Genomic DNA, 23738 nt, shown 5'->3' on the forward strand with positions numbered 1-23738 from the left:
TGCCCAAGACCAGTGTCATGTCAGAGCAGGCCTGTGCGCTAACCTTGTATTTCTTGTTGACTTCGTCCATGTGCTGTTTGTCTGGCTCAGGGACATCAGGCAGATCGGCGTGACTCTAATCGGGCACCAGAGGAGAATAGTGAGCAGTATACAGGCGTTAAGGCTGCAGCTGCTTCATGTCCAGGAAAAGGGGTTTCATGTATGAGACTCCCATCCGGCAGCCCAGGACTGTGCCTCAGTCACCTTGTCACAACCCATCTCTGTGCTCTCGCTGCAAAGGCCTCTCTTCCCCGTCAAACGACTCTCTGGCTTCCCTTGACTTCCAATAAACCAATGCAGTAATCAACATTGTTTAGAAGAACAAGTGTCCGTTTTTCTTTTTCCCAGACAAAGGACAGTGTACTACTGACTGTGCTTTTCCAAAAGGAACTGCTGTAATGACATTTCTCCACTCAGCAACAAAACTGATACTTACAGTTGTTTGGTAGATTCGGGAATGTGACCTACACTTTTTTTCCATGTTTTGTGACCATGTAGCTGCTATCAGATGTGAAATCAAAGGACTGTCCTTGATATATTTATGATTTTTATAAGTAAATGTTTTAAGGTGTTCTTCTTAATTTATTAAACTTCTTCCCAGAATATATGGTATGCAGATACTTGAAATCTTTGAAAAGCCAACTCTTAAGTACAAATTGAATGTTCAACTTTTACATGTATAATCCATTTACTGATTATTATAAACCTGATATTTATCTATGTGATGTTCTGTATGTGAAAACCCTAGTCAATTTCAATTATATTTCCTTAGATATATAATTACAGTTTTCTTTATCATAGCAATATATGCAGTTGTTTCAGGCAAAGACATGCATTAAAAGTGTACACTGTCCTATTTAACAAATATTCAACACTGTCCACCTCAACAATTATATTATGAAATATGTATGCTTTAAAAATGCAGCTGAAAAGAGCTGAAAATGGTTGTAGATATTAGATCTTTTTTTTGGACCTAATGTTTGCTGTATGAATGAAAGCTGGGTCTGTGTTCATCCTTCATCACCAACATGCGGGCCAAGTATTGTCCTGTTGTGATCAGAATTGAGCAATGATTTTCTCCATAACTAGGAAACGGTAATGATTGAATCAATCGACTGAACCAATCGAAAAAATATTCATTAAAAAAAGTAGGGTTTCTATATGCAGGTTGTGAAGAATTACATCGTCCCATACAGATCTTCAGTACAAATTGCAAGAGGGAGAAGTGAAAACCTACTCTGGGATATACTTTCATTCGAATGGTAATTTCCACACACTCACGCCAAGCAGCACCCTTATCCATACCTCTTATTATCAGAAAGAAAGCCTTCTTCTGGACAAAAAGAATATTCAACTAGTGATCCTGTATAGCAGGATTTTGCAGTAAAATTTCAAACTTTCTCACACAGGACACCCAGAGACACTGGAGCTGGATAAACACTGTTTAGCATGGTACTGCTAAGCAATGGGAGGCAATCTTTTGTACAAAGTACAAGTACTTATAATTCTTGTATTTTATTTTTCTATAATTTCCAAAGAGGCATTGTCAGGTCTTACAGACTATATACGCCCATTTATGAAGATATTCATTTGCAAATAAAAGTTAATAGTTCTGGTGGTGACCTGTTGTCTGTGTGTACCCGTGTCTGTTTTTTTCCCCATTATTTTTTATTATAATCATTATTATTAGTAATAGTAGTAGTATTAGAATTATTATTGATTATTATGATGATGACAACAATGATGATAATCTTCACACACTTCATGCTGTATAGTGATATAGCTAGTCTGTGTTTCTGGTGCCATAATTTTCTCTCTAAAATGTTCTAGAATTCAATATACACATTTTAATGGTTAAATATGGGAGGTAAAATGATATGCAAAAAGTAAAATGAAAATGATAAAATGAAAATACAATCCCCACTTTGCCATTTAGGTTTCAAAGTCTAAAAACCCAGCCAAAATTAAAATAAAGTAACACTATTTCAATTTTAATTTTTCCACTCATTTATGAGTCAGATGTATTTAAATGTAATTAAAAAAACCTTTTTGTCTTTTCATTTTCCAATTTGACTTTTCATTTCCTACTTTTTAATTTTCAAGTTTACAACATGCAAATACGGGTTAATTAGAGCTGGGCAGTGACCGGAGATATGGATGACTTGCGCTTTCTTAGTGTGTTTGCTGATTCCATTGTCCTTGTGTTTCCCGACATGGTCGCCCAAACTAATAAGAAGCTAAATGAACCGGAAGCTACAAATAAGTAGCTAACGTAGGCCATATGTGACTTTGCCATTAGTTTGGGCGATTTTGCGCAAGGAACACGACGACAACGGAATCGGCAGAATTATTTTTTTTGCAGGAAATACCTTCCATAGTTAAAAATAGCAGGATAACTAATTTTGAAATTCTGTATGATGCATGATGGGTCTCATATCATTTCCAATTGCGATTGTAATTTCTGCAGGGGAGCTTTAATGCACAGGCATACCCAGGGTGAGGCCCGGGACCTCTGCTGAAAAAGAGCCTCGTATAACTATGTTTAATCAAATTTTAAACCTGGGGTTGCCCCCTGTCATCCCATAATGAAAAATAAAATGGTCAGTGACATTTTAAACCAATGGGGGATGTGATCTGTGCTGTATTTTCTTGAACAGGCCAAAATACAATTTAATTCCACCCCCACCCCTCAGTTTAGAAAATCACATTGTCAAAAAATATAGATCAGATCATAGTGCATATATTTATATAAGGGGTATTTCATTTGGCTTTAATTATAGTTTTGGACAGAATAAATTAAATTCATGTGTGACTTGAGATGTGAGAAGAAGAAAACCTGGAAATACATATTGATTATAAGAGTTTATAAATATAGATTATATAAATATGCATGTAACGTTTATTGACATTTTTACAATATCTAATTCCGTTAACGTGATAATAATGATTTTATTATTATCAGTACTCGAGTTGAGGGGGGATGAGGAGGGATGTCATCCCCCCTGAAATAAAAACAGTCAAAATTATCCCCTTTCTAAAACTAACATCCCCCGTTCCATCCCTTGTGCTATTTTACCAATGAATGCATTAGTGATGGCCGATTTGCGAACGAATCGTTCTTTTTAACTCGGTGTTTTTAGTGAACATGTTGAACCGATTCGAAAGTCTGAACGTATATAATTTTAAAATTATTTTAAAACGTTTTTTAAACTGATCTTTGGCTATTCAACCTCCAAAAGCATCCCCCGCGATTTCGGATTTATTTTTCATGTTCCGTCTGCGCTTGTCTTATCACTTTTACGTTCATTCTTTTGTTCGTCACTTACATTCGTCACTTTTGCGTTCGTAGGCTTCCTTCTGGTGCCGAAAACACCCGAACGGCCGAGTACCGGACCGTCGTGAGACACGGTTGCTGTATAAGTGAAGGGAGACACACGGTCTAACTCGATGACTCCAAAAAAAAGAGCAAGAGCCTGGAAAATTGACAACAAAAAACATGATTATGAAAATCTTTGGCAACTTCTTTTATCTTTTATCCAAAAAAACATCTGTTTGTGCTATATATTTGTGTAATTTGTAAGATTAATTTCAGATTTTGTAAATTGTTTCAATGGTTTCATTCTTTTGTTTTTGCATTTGAATTAAAATGGACTTGATTTGACTTGAGAGGATTCATATGTTCATTTACAAGTTTTGTTTTGTTTTCATTTTAATAGATGAATTACCAAAAGATTTCAAAGTACGATGAGTATGAAGCTGCACTTGAACCAAGTGGGAAAAAGTGTCCATTTGACCCTAACTATGGAGCATGCGATAGCTATGCCAGCCAGGGGACTGACTCCAATTCTGAGGTGCCTTGGTCAGGATCAATGACAGGAGTATCTGACACGTAACATCCGCAATATGCATGTTGTTTTAGGATAGTAGAATATATTAATTATGTTTTTGCTTAAACAACAATAAAAAAGGGTACACAGTTGGTCATCCACCATGTGCATTGTCATCAGCACAAAATATGTCTGATAAACGATAAAATTCACCATCCCCTCTGATTTGTTTTTACAACTCGACTACTGATTATTATACAGGCCTACAATTCCCTTTTCACCAGGTTGATTACTCCCTGTCATTGTCATCTGGATGGTTAAAGTGCTCTTTTTCCCCTTTAGGTGGCGATATTGAGCACGTTTTTGTAGTATCTTAGCAACGTCGCGTATATTTTTCGCCTCTCGAAAACCTGCGGATTTGCCGCCACGGCCGTTCTAACGGTGAAATATTAAGAAATAAAGCAAAACAGCCACGTTTGCCGGTACGTACACGTTTGTTTGGAGGATTCGAAAGTGAAACCGAAAGTTGGCCGCGTTGCCGGGCCTTACCGCCGTTGCTAGGTGAACGGCCTCTTTTTCTGCATATTTGTGTTGGATTATCGGCTTGTGTGTGTTTGTCTCATTTCTCACTTTTCACTATGCCAGATGTGGAAAATATATATCTTACGCGTGAGCTCCATAATTTAATCTTGATAATCGTCACCGAGTCGCTATGCTGGTATAACTCGTAAGAAATATCGTGTTTGCTAGTCCACTTAATTTGAGGATTATCATGTTTACATATATACGGAAATCTCTGCGGAATAAAAGCAGACAGCTGCATTCTGGCTAGCGGGTGAAAATGCTGGAGAGCCATTTTACAGAGTATCGCTGACTGCTACGTGTACGGTGTGGAGAAATGGGGAACTTCGTTTATCCATAATGACACTTTTTGTGTGAAATATTTACCAACAACCCCCCCTCCAGATATCTACTTGTTTGAGACGTCTGCACAAGGTACCCGGTGAGGTGGTCATTTTGGTTTAAAATGCTGAGAACCCGACACGCACTGAGACGCATACTTTGTATGCATTTTATGGAAGTCGTGTAACTACCATATAGTACCGTGATTTGTTTCTTTGTCGAAAAGCATATTTATTTTGTGTGATAATCTCATGTATGATTCGAAATCAGATAAAAATAGAGATGGAAGTCATCTGAGTTGACAGTCATGGTACCTTAGGATCTCTGACATAAACGCCATCAAAATGGCAGACTGTAAGTGAAAGCAGGCTGGTAGTTAAATCATTCTATCTGATGCTTTGAACAGGACTGTGTCACAGGGTGACCCCAATGGGCCTGTTCGACAAACTCGCTGGATGGCTCGGCTTGAAGAAGAAGGAAGTCAACGTGCTCTGCCTGGGTCTGGACAACAGCGGCAAGACCACCATCATCAACCAGCTCAAGCCGTCTAATGTGGGGCGTCTATAACTTAAATGGCTTTAATTACAACTATTCCTCCATCTTTAACTTTGAATGCACTGCATGCCGTGGCTGTAATGGCTGATTATTTAAAATGGGTTAAAACTTACTTATTGGATAATGCAGTCCTCCAGAAGTTATCTAAAAAAATCTATTCCATAAATTCATCATACGTGTGTAATTGCTTCATCATAAACAAAAAAAGAAGTTTTGTTTTAAAAATATTTTTGCAGGTTCATGCATAATGTTCAGTGTGTGGAGAAAAGTTATTTTTTGATAAATTGGTAACACTTTACTTGATGGGCCACAAATAATATAGTATTACTTTTCTGTTAATTAACCGCAAACTAAGTCTTAGTTACATACTGATCTCACGTTAATACATCATTAATGAATTGTGATGCATGTTTTATTTTTGTTACTATATCTGTTAATTTTGTAAACTTTGTGAACCACTGAAGGACCAAGTCATGAATAACACAAGTTGAATACTGATCTAATATTTGTTCATCATAAATGAATCATGAACCATCATTTATCTCAAGTAGCAACAATATTTGTTCATAATCTGTACTTCAGTAGTAATTGAGTTACTAAGTATTTGTGCCCTGTCAAGTAGAGTGTTACCAATCAATTTATGTTATAAGACGTGAGCTTAATGCTGTTTCTGCAGTTAGTTACTAGAAAAATGGAATATGAGGTCCCCCTTGTGTCCGTTATTGCACTGAAACTTAATTACCCTTTACGGGTGCCTGTCTTTGGGGATACATTGTGTATTTATTTTGAATAGATTTTTTTTTTAATTTCCTTTATTGTAGTCCATCCAACCATTGTCCAACCCGCTTATCCTACTGGGTTAATTGCTTAAATGTTTACCAAGTAATAACTTTGTTAATTGGGGAAAATGGTTGTTTTTCAGGCTCAGACACAAGACATAGTCCCCACGATAGGCTTCAGCATAGAGAAGTTTAAGACATCAAGGTATCTGCTTGCTTAGTTTAGTTTAATATGAATCTTGTTAATCAATGCTTATTGACAGTGGGTTTATCAGCAATCTTATACATTTCATATTTCTGTCCTGTCAAGTCTGTCCTTCACAGTTTTTGACATGTCGGGTCAAGGCAGATACAGGAATCTGTGGGAGCATTACTACAAGCAAGTATTGATTTTTCTGTAAAAAAAAATTCAACCTGAATTGTCATAAACATAAATGGCATTTAAAGAGCAATAATTATGCTTGCAGGGAGGGTCAGGCCATCATATTTGTCATAGACAGTGGGGACAAGCTGAGAATGGTGGTTGCCAAAGAGGAACTTGACACACTTTTGAATCACCCAGGTAACTCATTTGTTGTTGTGTTATCAGGGCTAGCAGAAATGCACTTGCTATGCTGCATGCTTATTGACCTCTCATCAGGATTCTTAACGATTTCTTATTTGTTGGTAAATGAGCACTGTGCTATTTTATATTGATAGCTAATTGTGGTTGAATTCACAAGTGACGTCATTTTCAGTGTAATGATGCTATTTTAAACTCTTCCTTTATTTTCCCTCATATTTAGACATAAAACACAGAAGGATTCCCATTTTGTTCTTCGCAAACAAGATGGATCTGCGAGATGCACTGTCCTCTGTGAAAGTTTCACAGCTGCTCTGCTTGGAAAATATCAAAGACAAACCTTGGCATATATGGTAGGCAGTTGCTTTCACAGTGTGTAGAGATGTAAGTATTCCAGGGCACTATTCTGATCCGCCCTGGGAAGTTGAAGCTTTCTGGTTCTTTCAGGATCAGGTATAGTAAACAAGACCTGGAGAAACTTATGCATACAATTATCTCCAATATATTGGACTATTGTAATGGTCTCCTGACTGGTCTTCCCCAAAAGACCATCAAACAACAAATGTAGTAATTATGCAGCTAGACTGGTATCTCTTTCCAACGAACATATAAAATGCCCCAAATGTTACTTTTAAGTCCTTGCTAAAAAGTTTTATTCTTCTGTTTTCACAATTTATGCAACCAGCATTCTCACTTTTAATGTTAACTGTTTTATTCTTTTGATTTTTTTCTTCATGTTTTATAACCATTTAACTGTATGCATTTTATTTTATTTTCCATAAAGCACTTTGAATGACCTTTGTTTGAAAATGTGATATACAGTGGTACCTCAGAACTCGAATTTAATCCATTCAGAACTCCGGATCGAATCCTAAAAAGTTCGAGTTGTGATCGAATTTTCCCCATAAGAAATAATGGAAAACCAATTAATTGGTTCCCGACCCCAAAAAATTACACCTAAATATGTTTTTTTTTTTTTTTTTAGCATTTAAACACAAAATGAACCGGATAAAACAAGAAGAGCATATACTGTACTAAACACATCTAAGCACATTTATCAAAACAGTAATTTGTAAAGTACGAAAATAAATGTATCCAAACAATGTGTCCTGCCCCGATCGTCTGCTCCTTCCGTGTGCCACGCCCCCTCGTTAACAACGTGTGGAATCCCCGTGTGATCAGCTGTTTCTGTTTGTTGTCATTAGCCCTCTGTATTTCATCCGCGTTTGTTTGTTTCCCCAGTCCGGTCATTGTATTGTCCGTGTGCGGTTTGCCTGCCTTTCCTGTAATTAAACCCCGTATTCCCCGATACCCTGACGTCTGCGCCTTTGTCTCTGTTGTGTCCCTGCTTGGCACAACAGTATTATTATTACTGTCTATCATTGTCTAAATGTGTTTTTACTGTCTAAATATGTGTATTCAGTTAGTGTAAACATGCACGGTGCTATCATGGCGAATGTGAGGCTGAGACTGAAGCTTTACCCTTTGTTTCCGCTGAGAGACGTGCCGCGTGACTCATTTCCCCGCGTGTACAAGTTATTTTAGGTCGGCGTTCACGGTTTGGCTTCTGAGATTCAGATCGAGCTCTAGGTAATTTTTTTTTCCAAACTGTTTGGTTCGACTTTTAAGAAATTCGAGTTCTAATGAGTTTGAGAACTGAGGTACCACTGTACAAGTAAACTTAACATAATAGTTTAGGTTATTTTTCCATTGTATTTTCATTTCAGTGCAAGTGATGCTGTGAAAGGTGAAGGCTTGCAAGAAGGTGTGGACTGGCTTCAAGGTAGTGTTCAGTTTCAAAATGGCTCTCTTTTAGTCTGATGGTGTTGAAGGGAGGACAGCTATGATTTTATTTTGGTGCTATTTTCATTTGTAAACCTGTTTCCCTTCATTCCATATGTAATGGGAAATTATGGTATAATAGAAGTTTTTTATGTATGGTGGTGGTGTGTTCTGCCTTTTCCATCTCACTTGTTGAAATACGTACACGCATGAATGGATAAAATTCAGTTCACTTTTTCTACATGTATAGAGAAAATCGCCATGTACTGTAACTATTGAGTCACTTTGGAGTTCATGTTGTGTTGGTGAACTTTGTGTTTGAAGCATGTAGCATTAGAGCCTGCTTGTGCTTCTATGCTTCCTATGTTAAATTTGATGTAGCTCCTTAAACTGTAAAGAGTAAAGTAAGAAAAGTCAAGTCTTCTAGTTCATAAGATGACTGCAGAAGCCCCTTTTTACACCTGTTCACTAAGCCAGTTGTGGTATTTATGGAATATCAGCATCTGAGTAACTCTGGTTCTTAAACATCATGAACATGTGTGCATATTCCTAAGTCGTATCAAAAGCTATACTCTGTCACCATCAGCAGGGGCTCATTTGGACCTATTTACAGGTAATAAGAAAAGTTCATTCATTCTTTCCCTGACAGATCAGATCAGAACAATGAAAACATGAACATTATCAGGACAGGAACTGAGACAGCATGAGAACACCAACAGCATCCTCTCAGACTGGTCTGAAGCTGTCCCCAGAAGAGTCCTATTCAGCCTGACCTATGTCCCAGTAAGTCTGGACTTTTGGCCTTCTGTAGTGACCACATTGCTAAAAGAGAAGGTCTTTTTTTATTTATTTTCTTTACTTAAGGTAGAACAAATGCTTACTTATATAAAATGTACACATTTTTTTCCACCATATCTCAACTTATTTTTTGTATTCATGCAAAACAGTAATTACTTTTTCTGGACACTGCATAAGACTTATAGTTGCGTATTCTGCTTGCAAGTCCAGCAGATCAATGCGGCAAGGCATATTTACCAGTTCTATAGAAACTGAAATAGTAGTTTACAATAGCCTGAAAAAATTTAAATTTCACCACTTCCAGCTAGTATGTGCTTATGATCTACTGTATCTCCAGCAAATTAGCTTTCATGGCAGGCAGTCACATGTGCTCTGATCTGAGCCTGGCCTAACATTTTATGTTGCTTTCATCTGCTTGTTTTTTTATGACCCATCTCTGCTGGAACGTAATGTAACAGCTAAAGTTCCAGATGTTTGTTTGGTTAATAATTGTGGCATTAGTATACAGTCACATTGACTCAGTACAAATCCTGTTTTTCCTCTGTTCTGTTTAGTGTAGGATTGGGTGCCCTGTGTATGGCTGATCTTCAGACACCAAACACGCATAATAAGCTGTGTCTGGTTGGTGTCTTCACAGCACAAGAAGCCTATTTGGGGAACTTAATATTTTAGAGAATGACACCTTTAAAGGTTGGCTTTTGCTTAGTACATGCTTTTCGTCCATTTCAAATAAATATCATCAATCTAATTAATCAAGACAATATAAATGAATCAGATAAGTAAACCTACAGACTCAGGGAAATTTTGTCCAGTACTTGTGGAAGTAATTTAAAAAATAATTTTAACAACATTTCAATAAAGGGAATTGATTTTAAACAATTTTATTTCACAAGCTAGATAATGAATATCCATTTATTGCTGAATTCTACAGTACACTAAATAATATTTACTGTAATAGCATAAAGAGCAACTATTGCTTGTGACTCAATGGTCATTGTCATTGCCTCTTTGGTATACATTCAAACAGATGTTTTCATTTGTCTGAATTGATACTGGAAAGATGGGGTTTACCAAACTATCTGGCAAAAGCATAGGTGTTCATTCTGGAAAAACTGGTGTGGTAAACCTAAAATCTGTATAAGCAGTTTAAATCAAAGGGATGCTGTATGTACATTAATAATGTACAATTATACACTGTGTGAACCTGCTTTCCTTGTTTATTCTCCCTGTGTTTGGCTAATGTGACAACAGTTGTCCTTGTTTAGTTGAGTTCTGTTGAGTGGACTTCATTTATTTTGTGAGCATTGGGACTAGGCTGTTCTGTAAACTCAAAAGTAGCCAATCTTGTGGTTATATAATGGATCTATTATTGTGTTGTAATGTACAGCACAATATAACTTAAGAGTATTATTGTGCTCTTAAGAGTGATTTCCATATTTTGATTATCTCTTATGTTTAAAAAAAAATACAGCAACTGTCAACAAAGTACATTTAGTCTTCATGTACTTAAGGCATAACTCTTAATGTCACTTTGTACCTGTCAAAGCATCTTAAATTTATGTTTAAGCAAGGATGGCATTTATTCTGTGCTTTTAAAACTTCATCTGTAAATTTAATATCTTCAAAATATGGAATCAGAATATAACAGTAAACTGAGTTAAATTCATAATATTAAACTTTAGCTGTACATTCAAATATATATTCATCAAGTATATTTGAAGTTATTAAAACATATTAATAAATATAATAATGCTGAACGTGACTTCATACATAAGCATATGAATAAACTGTGATTGGTATTGATTAAATTTGTGGAAATATGCAGGGGAAAGAACAAGTAATTCTGTTCTGACCTAAAAGTACTCTATAAATCCTTAAGGAATGTGTAGACCATCTCAGTGTGGAAATGAGCACTAGCATTCAGGAGGCTACACAAATTCTGGAAGGTGTCTAAATCCTCATTATGATTTGCTTTAGAGAGGGAAAACACAAAGAAAAACATAAGCAAAAATATGAAAAGATTTCCAAATGAATACATGGATAACTCACTGCCATACGAATATAAACTAGTGGGCAATTAAAGAAATACAAATACAGTACGTAAGTTATTTTATGGTTTGACATAACTGAAGTGAAGTCATACTAGACAGAGCTTTGTAACATTTCACTCAGCCTTTACCTGCAAGGACCACTTCATACATTTCCATGGTGACCTCAGAGAACATGTTCTCCACACTCTGTATGAAGGACCACTTGTCTGGGGCAGTGGAAAAAAACTTGCAGAGGTGTTGCATCATCTTCACTGACCAGTTCATGCAGTAACCATCCTTCTCACACACCTGATAATGCATATTATTCAAGAAAGACTCTGATGACCATAAACAGGCTGAACACTGCTGAGGTGTCTCCTAAAATCCGATACCAAATATGCTCAATCAGTTAGTTTGTGTAAAATTATTTGTACACCATAACCTCAAGCATGCACTCACCAGGATAAGAAATGCTATGAGCCTAGCAATCTCAAACAGCCTTCCATTGATGGCCTTGCTGGCTAGGAAACTGTAGCAAATGCTGTTTCCACACAGAATGAGAAGACGTGCCGTGTTCTCCATGTGCCAGGCCTGTGGCAGCACTGTGAGCCATTGGGAAAACATCAATTGGCAAATATGCAGAAGGACACCATATGAAAATCAGCTTACAGATGCTGATTAGCTTGACCATATCCTAAACCTGTCTTAACCAGACATAAAGCAAATAGTGACATTATAGCAAGTACAGACACTCCTCACTTCACAACAGAGTCCCATTCCTATGACCTGATCGTTAAGCGAGTTGGTCGATAAGCGAGGAGCCACCCTTTACAGATATTTCAAGTTTACTGTACTGGTACTGGGTTTGTGTCGACCACCTTTAGATATTGTTTTAATGTCACCTTTGCACCATTTATAACATTTTTAGTATATTTATAAATGTTTACAGGTAGCAGTTAACCATTTTTATTTATTTTCATCTATTTCGTACTATGGGGTGCACAATAAAGTACAAATTTATAGACAAAATATGTAGTCTTGGAGCCGGCAAATGCTAGTGTAGTGAATATTGACTGACTGGAGGAACGAGACTGACAGAGGGTGAGGTGAGATGAGATGCTTGACAATGAGATGTCGCACTGCTGTTTCCATGACCAAAGTTCTCGTACAGTGTACAATACCGACTGGTCGGAGAGCTGGTCATAAGTCCGTGCAGTCATTAAACAGTTGGGTCGTTAAGTGAGGAGTGTCTATATCAGTGGTCACCAACCTTTTTGAAACAGAGCTACTTCACGGGTGCTGAGCCATATGAAGGGCTACCAGTTTGAAACGCCCTCCTAAAACTTATCTAAACTTCATGTATTATACAAATGTTTTTAAAAATTTAAATGCTGTTTTTTTTTTTTTTTTGATATTGTCATTTTCGAATCTATATAAATGCAAATGTGATTAAAAAAGAATAGCAACAGGATAAAATTAAATTTTAGACGCTGCTAAATGGTGAGTTGTGCTATTTTTAGAACAGGTCCGTGGGTGACTCGTGTGGTCCTTGGGGGGCATCCTGGTGCCTGCGGGCACCATGTTGGTGACCCCTGGTCTATATAAACATGCTGTTTTCACAGCGTGGCTGCATTTCCATTTTGCTATTTCCAATGACCATTAATTGTTTTAAAGGACTGATCTTTGGCAACTGGTGTACAACACATGCTGGAAAATGAACCTAGATTTTCAACAGTATGTCATTGCAGGGTTGTCAAGATGGAAAGTGATGGTACAAAATTCATATAAAATAATAATCAGTCCTTCCAGATAGCTACCTGTCAGTTCTTCAATGATACTCAGGATGGTGTCAGCAGTCCAGTCTTTGGAATCTGCGTGAAGCAGGAGGAGTGCCTTGGCCAGGTCCCACAAGGCACCCTGTGCTAGCACACCATCCCCTACCTCATGCCAGGCAATCTTACCTGGGAGGTTCAACCAGTCAGGTTATCTCAGACAAGCATTTTTCTTTACTGCTAAAGCAAAACAGGTCACTGGTCTATGCTGAAAAAGCAGGCAAGAAAATAATCATAAAATATATACAATACAAACTATACGGAAGAACACCTTCATAAAGTGAGTACAACAGAGAGTGCTGGCAGGTGAACTATGCCTGCACAATGTGCAACGTTAAAATCAACATCGCATGCACATGCAATTGTTACATCGCTAGTACTGTGATAGTTGGCTTGAGACCAGTCAGTTACACTAAAGCATTTTTACTCTGTCACTGGAAACAAAACTCCCAAGATTTGTAATTTTAATGATTGATCCTTTTCAAGATCATCTAGTATATGTTTGGAAACCTAAAGTTTACTTCCACTTGCATGAGCTTTGCATGTGCTCTACAAGCCAGTCATAATCATTCTCGTCCTTGCTGTTGGACTCACTCATAGACAGTGTAGTGTGTTTGTGAGAAATTTAATATGACTGCGGTTGAAGAAAAGTGAACAAGAACTGATCACCAAATGACATTCATCTTTTGCGGTATGGGAATTTTTTTGGATCCCACAATGATTTTTTCGTGACTGTTTTGTGTCTGTTTCACACTGCAACATGTGTAAGAGAAGTTATTTACCATGCTGCTGTTAATTTTTATATGTGCATTTAGGTTTGTAGGGTTATTAAAGTTTAATTCATGTTCAGTGAAATTCCTTCTTAAAAAAAATTATGATTTTTAAATGTTTATGGTTAAAACTACTGACTTGCCTTTCCCACTAAAAACAGACTACTGGAAGGTAAGTTCTGTTTGACTACAGTTTATTTGGGCTAAAATTTCACCTGGAGTAAAATTAGCACACACGGTAGACCAAGCACAGTGAGGCTGTCACCCCCCCCCCCTTTCCTCCTAACTGTATAACAGCTTTGATGCTTTGCGAGGGTTAATATGCTGCAGACAGTTAAAAGTAACCCTTCTACAAAAAAGGCACTACCATTTGGTTGAAGTGGGCCGTAGAGGATGAAGAGCAGCCGTGCCTGACTGACCATAGGCCAGGGCTTCAGGATGCAGGTGAGCCAGAACAGAGTGTCCCGTCCATTCTGCCAGGGGTCCAGCAGTACATTCCTGCAGAAGAGTCTGATCTGCAGCTCCAGCCTCTGTAAAGCTCCTGCCAAGAAAGACAGCCTCAGCCTTACACAGCATCACTTCTTCAGCCAGCGGTTGGGGAATGCGCTACGAACCTTTGGCCCCGCCTGGCTTTCCTGTAACAGTGGTTTCCATCTTGCGGGGTAGGTTAGTGAAGTTGCAGAGGAAATTAAAAACCCGGTGACACTCCAGCTCATCCCATCCAGCTATCAATGTCTGAACAGATAAAGGTTTTTACCACACATTTATAGGCTGCAAGGGTATGTCCCAGGAGTGGTCAAGAGGTATAGCTAAATCCCACGTCTTCAATTCCAACTATATCATACGAAAGTTATCACCTGCAAAAACACCCCATAGCTGGCGAAGCCCAGACACTTTGAGGATGCTGTGCAGCCCTCCATCATGAAGCATGGAACCTGAAGCAGAGTAATACCATCTATTAAAATGCACTAAATGTTGTTAAAAGATGAAGAACATGAGTACTAATAATGCTCTTTATTGATTTCTGTTGTTAGCAATACTTTTAAAATATGGCAAACCAATTCTCTATTAATACAAGGATTTCTTAAGATATGCCTGATTATAAAAGTCTGGGCTCAAATATAGTATATGCAAATGTTTCAAGTTTCTATGTAGACTTGTTTTTCTCTAAGCTATTCTTACCTGTGAAAAACTGCTATATATGAACTTTAACCTGTCCTTTGTCGGGAATAAGAGAGTACATCTCTTGAATAATAATCCTGAGACAAAAGTTTAAAAATGGTTAAAAAACAATTATGGTGTGTGATGTCATCACACAGAAAAATGTGTGAATCAGTGGATGTTCTTACCTAGAGATTTATAGTGATCTAAAATACACTCTTCTTTTGAAGATGAGTAGTGAAACTTCTGTAAAATCATTCTGTTTCTCCAGGTATGTGTGGAAACGTAGCTCACAATGTAACTGTTGATTGCCTTGGACACCATGCTGAACACACTGGTCTCCATCACTGTCAGGGGGCACCAACGTTTTTAATTTCAAGGCTATTAATAAAGCAGTTATCTTGAAATAAAATAAAATTTAAGTCACCAGTCCAAAAAATCAGGAAAAACTAATAGAGGCACTAATTTATTTAGAGTAACAGAGGTCTGATAATGCAGAAATATATAACCAGTTCCAGCTGCCTGCCTACAAGAAAGGAGCTCCAGCACCATGTCGAAGACTTCTGCAGGTAACCTTTCAAAGAATCCCTGTGTAGACCGGGACAGGCGGCGTGTGGTCATGGTTTTGGCCGGACATGGCCGCTGGGCCCTGCGCCTGCAGTTGCGTTTGTTTGTCACCGTGAACTTCCCTGAGGTGGACTCCATCAGGTCAGGTGCTCTCTCACCTGACACTGTGGGAACAAAAGTGTGTGCAGTACATCCATGGTGTCACACTTCGGACCTTTCCCTGTAGTTCCCAGCTTTAAACATCATGCCCAATTGTTTAGCATGACAGAATGTAGTGAATAGATATATGCAACATTTTTAAAATGGGGCCATGTACCTATTATTTATATTACAAGCACATCCAGGAGGCACCAGTTTGGACAAGGGTTCAGATAGACAATTCCTCCGTTTGGTGGTCTTTTACTTCATCTTTTTAGAGAGGACAGGCCTGGATTTAGAAAAGCTGAGGAGTTTGCTTTGAGTCCATAATCTCAGGAAATGCTGCTACATTCAGACATGCTATTACCAGATAAAAACACGGTAGGTCATATAAAGGTACGACTGATTCGGTAGGGAAACATTTAAAAGCCAGTGCTAGCAGCGAAAAACAATTCAGGAAGGCCTCATTAGCGCCGCATTTCCCCGGCATATTTTGTATTAACACTTCAATTATTCTAGCCCTTGAAATGGATAATACCGTTCACCGGAACCACTACCTTACACGAAAATGAATGAAGTAACTGTAAGCTTGGACAATAAGAGCGTAATTAAGTTTTTATGAAAACGTGCTAGACCGGTGGAGGTAATTTACAAATAAGTGTAGGTAATGACGCGAGTCGGTACTCGGTCTGAGTCCCTTACTCTACTCACACATGCAGCGCGCCGACGGCCTACTCACTAATTACCGCCGCCTGAGGAGGCGAACATGAACGGAGTGAGCGTGCGAGACCGCGCGTGTGGCAGACGGTGACGTAAGAGGCGGGGAGCTGTCACTGCAGCCGCGCCAAAACGACAGAGAGTGCAGTAGGAAGTGATAGGTGCTGCTGATCAGTAACACCTGAGATCCTTGGTAGATCAAGATCACTCAAAGATTTACACTTTTTAAATGGTCAAAAGCGGCACATAATGTCCTGCAATCGATTGTTTGCAGTTAGTTTTACTTTAAAATAATTATCTGATCGGATACTCCTTCAGGGCTCGGCGTGTCCCCGCCGGTCTACCCTATGGAGTTTACTATTTGCAAGTTTGCCTGCGATGTGCGATGTTTTGGGTTCTCAGATTTCCTAACTCAGGCCCCAGATATGCATTTTTAGGTGAAATGGTGTTTCCAAACTGCCGGTGTGTTAGTGTTTGGGATATAAACAAGACAGAGTGGAAGAAGCTGCTGTTTTTCCCCCTCAGCTGAGCTCATCATCGCCGTATTTAAATTAACAAGTATCTATATACCTCAGATAAAAAAGCAAATTAAGAGGCAACATGCAAAAAGTATATAAAAAGTATATAAGTACTGGACTTTATCAGGTACTCTAGGCTTGTTCTTGCATGTTGCCTCTTAATTTGCTTTTTTATCTGAGGTATATAGATGGATGTTAAGCGATCTTCTTAAGTACTGAACAATGCTAATTTTACAAATGTCGAATTAAAAGTTGTGTTCTAAAGCCACCTCTTTTTGTGCACAACACAGGCAACCCCAAGATGACCCTTTTTAGAGGATTACCACTTCACTAACCTTATTAGGCTCTATATTAAGACCTAAAGAGCCTCAGGGAGCAGGCAGCCTAATGACCGCAGAGCAGTTGCTCTGGCCAGCTCGTTTCGCTGTTTTCCACTGCAGGGGTCGCATGGTTTCTGCTTGTTTTGTCTAGTTTTCTAGTTGGGGGGTTGTGAAAGCGCTGTGGTCTGTATATAAAACCTTCAGTGACACCTGCTTCCGAAAAGTATATAAGTACTGGACTTTATCAGGTACTCTAGGCTTGTTCTTGCATGTTGCCTCTTAATTTGCTTTTTTATCTGAGGTATATAGATGGATGCATATTGAAATTAACTGATCTCTCTTTTCACTTTGTAATCAGACGCATGTATTTTCGGTATGATAAGAAAGCCGGTATCACCTGTGCAGAAATATGTAGCCGGTTCCAGCTGCCTACAAGAATGGACCTCCGGCACCATGCCGAAGTGTGGGTAACCTTTCAAAGAATCCCTGTGTGGACCGGGACTGGCGGCGTGTGGTTCTTAAACTTGTTTATATTTACTGTACCTATCACTAGTCTTACTCATTTTACTTTATTATGCTTGAGATGTCTTGCAGTATTGTGCGGTATTTTTTTAGCCTACATTTTGACAGTTTCCCCATTAAAATTGTAGCAAGTACATGTAGCTATGAATAATGCGATTATTAAAAAGAGTTTAATATATTACGCATAAATATAATGCTTCTACACGAACAGACACTGATTCTTTTAAGACTGCAAAGCTCATTTAAATTAAACTACAGTTACAAATATTTCCGTTTTTTTGTGTAAGATTGCTGGCAAGCTTTTTCGGTCAGCCTGTTTGCAATATAATGAGTTATGATAGTGAAACAATGAGCATTAATGTCTCAGTAATCCGTGTCGTATATCTCAAGCTTCAGAGCCATTTACTTTTGCTGAGGTCTGAAAAGGACGCTTTGTGTGAAATGTCTGTTTAACGCCGCATCTCGGATGGCTCTGACAGCGCAGGAAGCAGCGTGAGTGATGTGTCAGTGTTGTTTGCATCTGCCCCCCTGACGGTACAATAACCTCCATTCGCTCGGCGACTGGAACGCCGCAGCTTCGTTCCAATGCCGACGATCGCAGCGAAGCTACGAGCTATAAACTGAGCGCCTGCGAGTCCGGAGTAAATGCATGGTCGGCATTGCTGGGGATGAGGAAGACAGTTTACGTATCGCAACAGGTAAGACGCTGGGTTTTCGCTGGGCTAGTGTTCTGGCTGCCGATTTGTGCCCAGTTTCTCCGTTTAAGTTGATTTATTAAAATCGGAAAGGAATAGCATTTCTGTGAATGTTGTTCTCATCCTGCAGTGTGCAGCTGGCAGTCACACTAAGAAATTCATTCATCATTTTGTATTCTGAATGTGTTACAGATTCTAAAACGCAGTGTGCATGCTGTGTAAAACCACAGAGCTTGGCTTTTGAATAAAGCATTGATCTGAAAGGACACTGAGTGCACTGTTGCCCCAGGAAGAGACATGAGGTTAGCAGATGGCATGGTTAAAAAAATCTACATTTTAATTAAAATCACTTAAGGATCAGAAGAATGGTGATGGCAGTGTGTATCTCAAGGTTACCTAACAAAGATACAGGTCTGCAAAAAAAATTTTTCAGGTGCCAAGGTTTTTCGAATGGGTTTATATGGTATTTTGAGGGTGCTGAATTTAAAAATCCCATTACTTTTGGTGAATTGGTTCTAGTTTTTGAGATAATGGACATCCATGAAAATAATGCATTCTCCCAATGCAACTTGTGTGTGATAAGAAATGCAATAGCTTTATATGACTCTTTAACAGTGCCTTAGGTAATGAAATATCCCATATAATTATTTTGTATTTCAATCATTTTTGTATGATGTTAGACTGTTTACTTACTAGTTGTAACTAAAATAAAAAATATTGCAATTCTGAATGCTTTTCAAAGGTGTTGCGTTAACTATTAAATATCTCAGAAACTAGAGCCAATCTGACAAAACCGAAGTCATATTCTTACCACCATAAACTTAATATAAAACTGTTCAGACATCATTGGCACCAAAATCACTGTATACCAGTGTTATAATACTTGTATTACAATACCTGGCAGGAATTTGTATATTAGTTAAGGAATTACCCACATAGCTGAAAAGTTCAGATCTCATTAAACATGCTGTTCCAGTAGCCCTGTAAAACAAAGTTTATGGGAAAAAAATGCTGCCCAGATAACTGGACCATTGAGACATTTTGTTATGCAGTTTCCACAATGTGGATTTAGCAACAACATTTACTATGTTAATCACAAGTCATGTACCTAATCCAGCTCTCAATCAGAAATTCAGTTTCTCAAGGCAGCATAACAGAGAATGCCCTGTCTCCTGTTTATAACAACAAAAACATATATAAACTGTTTTTGAAGTTACTCAGTGATGCATGGGTTTGCTTTGTCCTGCGTGCCCCCTGTCACATCTCTGCTGAGCAAGCTGGTGCCAGTGTCACAGAGCAGCCTCTCTGCCTCCTGTCTTGCCAGCTGATCTCGCATGCCAAACACATCGGCACACCCGTCTAAATGTGTTGTTGTTGTATACCGTATTTTCTCCTGTTTCAGATAGAATGGATATGGCATTTTGCTTGCTTTGGTTGATTAAAGAAATGTGTATGAAAGTTTCAAGCAAAGTTCCTCCTGCTTCTCAATCTGCTGTACTGTTGTGATACCTGCTATAAGAGGAGCACTTGCTAAAAGTCCATTCTGCTCTACATTACCATCATCCTGTCATCTGGCTTTGAGAGGAAGTCATTACTGCCATGTGTGTCTCTTTAGGTTTAGTTCCTGGCTGAGGCATACAGGGTTGTGTCTTGAGTAAAGTTAAATCGTAAAAATGACTGACAAAGTCATAGCACTTTCGGAGGAATGAACAGAGGGAAGAGTGTCGTCTTTCTATCCTTTTGATATTATTTATGACATTCCAAATAAGCAAAATACCCTTCAAACATGTATTCTGTGCATAATTGCATATTTTTCTGTGCATATAATTGAGTACTTTTAGGTGAGAGGTTGGATGGTATTAGGGTAATAGGGTGGATGTTGATAAACTGGAACAATTTATGAAATTTTACTGTCTGTTCCACTTTAAAAATATGATCCTAATTATACATAGTAAAACATGAAAGTATTGAATGCTCAAGAACTGAGCTTAAGTTTATAGACCACAGAGGTATAAAGGTATAGCATATCAAACATATAAGTGCGCCAGTTTACCCTTTGTCCCACTTAACTAATACTCACCTTATAGTACACCTCAGTATTTTGGGACCACCTGCCCACATGGAAAATTGTATCATGAAGAATTCATACCGAATGTCAAAATGCCACACCATACACTGCTGCATAATGTCTGGATGGTATGAAAAATGAGATACTGCTCCGTGATTCTAGGAATGTTTCCTTCCTTCCATAGGGAGCCTTGGATACCAACATGGAAAGTATCAGATCCCTGAGGCTGTGAAACGTCATCAAACAGCAAGTTAACTGCTGGAACAGAGAAACCCTTGACTGACGAGACTGACTTGCCAGACAGTGGAATTTACATGACTACTGGGAATTTATTTCAAAGTGAAGGACTTCAGTATTGCAAGTCAAATGTGCATTGTCATATTTACTGTTTGTTAAAGATCATTTAAAGACTATTTAAATGTTTCTTTGGCTAACTACTACTTCATTATTTATTATGCCTGCTTACCTGTTGTCTTAGCCATGAGTATTTCTTGAACACGTTTACACCTCTGGACATTTCTGAAGACTTCTGGAACTTTCTGCAGTGATGGCCCTCATGGCACTCCAGCTGCTGGGTTTTCTCTTGGGCATGCTGGGGTTCTTTGGAACAGTCATCGCCATGGTGATGCCCCAGTGGCGATGCGCCGACTACGTGGGCCCCAACATCATCACGGCTATGGCGTACATGAAGGGGCTGTGGATGGAGTGCGTGTGGAACAGCGCGGGTGTCTACCAATGTGAGACCCACCGCTCCTCGCTGGGTCTGCCCAAGGATCTGCAGGCAGCCCGGGGCCTCATGGTTATGTCCTGCCTGAGCTCCATTCTGGCCATCACCCTCGCTGCTACGGGCATGGAGTGCACGCGCTGTGTCCACCGGGCCCCAGCCAAGCGAGCCCTGGCCATAGCGGGAGCTAGCTGCTTTGCCATCGCTGGCCTGCTCTGCCTGGTGACTGTGTCCTGGACCACCAGTGAGGTCATGCAGAACTTGTCCAACCCCCTCCTGCCTGACGCCTTGAAGTTTGAGGTGGGACAGGCTGTCTACGTAGGGTTTGTCTCGGCCAGCCTCAGTCTCACCGGTGGAGCAGTGTTTTGCCTCTTCTGTGGCGACTCAAAGAAAAACATCCCTCAATCCCATAATGCCTTTCAGGCTCCTAACTACCATCCCCCTGCAGAATGGAATCATGCCCTGTCTCATTACTCAACCTCCAGCAGCGGCTACAGGCTCAGTGATTATGTGTGAGCGGGGCACGAGAGAGATTATCATAAAGATGTTAAGACCCAGAAAGGCGGACATCCCTGCTTTCGGTTCATTGATGTTAAAGTTGTCAAGCTTGAGACTTGGGGCCAAATACAGACTGATTCTCATGTTTACAGTGACTGTTATCATGCTAAGAGATACACAGCGAAAAGGGGAAATGCTGGATCTATGATTTGTTATACACTATGGAAATACTATGGAAATGCTGTAGCTGACATTTTCTGTACTGGCTGAGGTGAATTCATCCAAAAAAAAGGAAACTAGAGGTTTTTAGTGCATATCACCTGAAGAGGGCTAGTATTCTGTGTAGAAAGTACAGGGCGCTCTTTGCCAAATCCTCCTGATGCATACTCTTTGTAAAAAAAAAAAAAAAAAAACAGGCTTTCACAAACCATAACTTTAAAAAAGAAGGTATAACATGCTGTCATCTGAGGCAAACCACTAATTACAACTGTGCAAATTTACAGCATAAGCCCCCTTGCTCTGATGGGCAGCATGGGTCTTCAGACACTGCCCAGCTGTCAGTTTAATCTGTGGCTTCCTGCCAGTCACTGAGAAACTTTGCAATATGGCACCCATCTGTTAATCCCCTCAGACAGTTTTCATGAAATGAGGAGAACCATGTATATAAAGTTCTTTAGGGCAAATTAGCTGGTGTGTTACATAAGCAGCCATTGTTATCGAAAGCAATATAGATAATATGATTCCTTGTTTGTAAATAAATTAGATTTATTTTTATTTGGGCATTTTCATTTTGGCCCCTAAAGAAACTGACTTTAACATCCACTATTCCATGAACTTCCTTTTGAAACTTAGTGAAATAATGCAGTCTTTGTAAAAATGTTTCTCTGTAATGCATTTCCTTTGTCTTGCTGTGTTTTCATTTTAGCTAAATGAATAGCTAAAGCCACAGTTTACCTTATCAAAAAGTTAACATGAACATGGACGTCATGTGCAGTTAGAGCAGCTGTACAGATTGAAGTTGGATGTCCAGTATGTATAAATAAAGGAACATGTATTAAACTTAACATTGTAATCTCATTCAGTTGTGTTATCAGATTGATTGAATCTTTGCTATTGTAAAGGTACAGTCGTGCCCAAAAGTTTACATACACCTGAGTAAAATATATTCAACTTCCATTTATATATCATTTACTGTTTAATATCCTACATTCAATGCATTCCTATAATAATGTCAACCGATCTCTTTTATTTCCATGACTGATTTCAACAGCTCTTTCATTTTCAATGGTTTTATTCACAGTTCAGTTAATGAAGCTACAAAATTAGTAGGTCAAAAGTTTACATACACCAGGGTGATCTGGTGCTTTTTTGTGTTTGCAACAGCGTGGATTATCCCCAAATGGTTTTCATGTGTGTCCTATTGGTTCTTGATTGCAATTAATTTGTAATAGTTCAGGTGGTGCAACCAGGGCTGTATAAAGGACCAAAGTTACCTGCTAATACCTCATTTCTACTTGATCCAACATGTGAAAAGGAAAAGAACACTGAAGACCTAAGAACAACAATAATGCCGAAGTCGGGAAACTCCCTAGGGGCCATAGCCAGACAACTAGGAGTACCGAGGTCATCCGTCCAGACAACTGTACAGAGATATCAAAAGTTTGGGACAGTTAAGACCCCTAAAGGGCATTGGTTTGAGAAGTCCACTTCAATCCCAAGATGACAAAGAAATAATTATGCCAAGAATTGAAAGATTCAGGAATCAGTGTCTCACTGTCCACAGTCCAGAAGATCCTACATCGTAATGGGCTAAGGGGCTGCAGAGCACAAAGAAAGTCCCTTCTTCAAAAACACCACCTTAAGGCAAGGCTGGAATATGCAAGAAAGCACAAGGATAAAGATAAAGGTTTTTGGACACGTGTTCTCTGGTCTG

General features: G+C 38.9%; 4 protein-coding genes across 19 annotated transcripts in view; 3 read left to right on the forward strand and 1 right to left on the reverse strand.

Annotated features, from left to right (window-relative positions):
- Nucleotides 1-1668, forward strand: part of LOC111846867 (ephrin type-A receptor 6-like) — a 153470-nt gene extending 151802 nt beyond the window's left edge. For all 4 annotated transcript variants that reach the window (XM_072715523.1, XM_072715521.1, XM_072715522.1 and 1 more), the window contains one exon: nt 91-1668. In XM_072715523.1, the coding sequence (XP_072571624.1) occupies nt 91-205 (115 nt within the window). In that variant the 3' untranslated portion in view covers nt 206-1668. The remainder of the gene's footprint in view (nt 1-90) is intronic.
- Nucleotides 1669-4194: 2526 nt separating this feature from the next.
- arl6 (ARF like GTPase 6) lies at nt 4195-12773 on the forward strand. 3 transcript variants are annotated; one of them, XM_072715550.1, is made up of 8 exons: nt 4195-4348; nt 5176-5321; nt 6247-6308; nt 6414-6486; nt 6575-6665; nt 6889-7018; nt 8393-8448; nt 9097-12773. In XM_072715550.1, exons 2-8 carry the CDS (start codon nt 5199-5201, stop codon nt 9120-9122), a joined length of 561 nt encoding a protein of 186 aa, XP_072571651.1. In that variant the 5' UTR covers nt 4195-4348; nt 5176-5198; the 3' UTR covers nt 9123-12773. The 3 variants fall into 3 exon arrangements, with proteins under 3 accessions (XP_072571651.1, XP_072571653.1, XP_072571657.1); XM_072715552.1 differs by having other exon boundaries at nt 4209-4427; XM_072715556.1 differs by lacking the exon at nt 4195-4348 and adding an exon at nt 4456-4869.
- Nucleotides 10111-16615, reverse strand: LOC111846851 (F-box only protein 47). 7 transcript variants are annotated; one of them, XM_023817510.2, is made up of 12 exons: nt 16455-16613; nt 15922-16013; nt 15548-15769; nt 15227-15385; nt 15060-15136; nt 14735-14812; nt 14492-14612; nt 14245-14418; nt 13093-13236; nt 11735-11877; nt 11425-11584; nt 10111-11216 (listed from the first exon to the last, which is right to left on the reverse strand). In XM_023817510.2, exons 3-12 carry the CDS (start codon nt 15741-15743, stop codon nt 11110-11112), a joined length of 1359 nt encoding a protein of 452 aa, XP_023673278.1. In that variant the 5' UTR covers nt 15744-15769; nt 15922-16013; nt 16455-16613; the 3' UTR covers nt 10111-11109. The 7 variants fall into 7 exon arrangements, with proteins under 7 accessions (XP_023673278.1, XP_023673279.1, XP_023673276.1 ...); XM_023817511.2 differs by having other exon boundaries at nt 15922-16103; XM_023817508.2 differs by lacking the exon at nt 15922-16013 and having other exon boundaries at nt 16483-16615.
- Nucleotides 16598-22869, forward strand: LOC111846852 (claudin-14-like). 5 transcript variants are annotated; one of them, XM_023817514.2, is made up of 5 exons: nt 16598-17546; nt 17657-17761; nt 18300-18518; nt 18708-18817; nt 20768-22869. In XM_023817514.2, the coding sequence occupies exon 5, from the start codon at nt 21131-21133 to the stop codon at nt 21821-21823; it is 693 nt and encodes a 230-aa protein (XP_023673282.1). In that variant the 5' UTR covers nt 16598-17546; nt 17657-17761; nt 18300-18518; nt 18708-18817; nt 20768-21130; the 3' UTR covers nt 21824-22869. The 5 variants fall into 5 exon arrangements, with proteins under 5 accessions (XP_023673282.1, XP_023673281.1, XP_023673283.1 ...); XM_023817513.2 differs by lacking the exon at nt 18708-18817; XM_023817515.2 differs by lacking the exon at nt 18708-18817 and having other exon boundaries at nt 18305-18518.
- The last annotated feature ends 869 nt before the right edge of the window (nt 22870-23738 follow it).

This window comes from Paramormyrops kingsleyae, chromosome 1, assembly GCF_048594095.1.
Source record: "Paramormyrops kingsleyae isolate MSU_618 chromosome 1, PKINGS_0.4, whole genome shotgun sequence".
Taxonomy (NCBI): Eukaryota; Metazoa; Chordata; class Actinopteri; order Osteoglossiformes; family Mormyridae; genus Paramormyrops; species Paramormyrops kingsleyae.

Coding starts and splice junctions, on each gene's coding strand:
- LOC111846852 (XM_023817514.2), top strand. CDS start 21,131: ATGGCCCTCATGGCACTCCAGCTGCTGGGTTTTCTCTTGGGCATGCTG.
- arl6 (XM_072715550.1), top strand. CDS start 5,199: ATGGGCCTGTTCGACAAACTCGCTGGATGGCTCGGCTTGAAGAAGAAG. Junction 5,322..6,246: donor ACCAGCTCAAGCCGTCTAAT/GTGGGGCGTCTA, acceptor GTTGTTTTTCAG/GCTCAGACACAAGACATAGT. Junction 8,449..9,096: donor AGGTGTGGACTGGCTTCAAG/GTAGTGTTCAGT, acceptor TTTCCCTGACAG/ATCAGATCAGAACAATGAAA.
- LOC111846851 (XM_023817507.2), bottom strand. Junction 15,137..15,226: donor AGATCACTATAAATCTCTAG/GTAAGAACATCC, acceptor CTTTTGTCTCAG/GATTATTATTCAAGAGATGT. Junction 14,813..15,059: donor TATATAGCAGTTTTTCACAG/GTAAGAATAGCT, acceptor ACTCTGCTTCAG/GTTCCATGCTTCATGATGGA.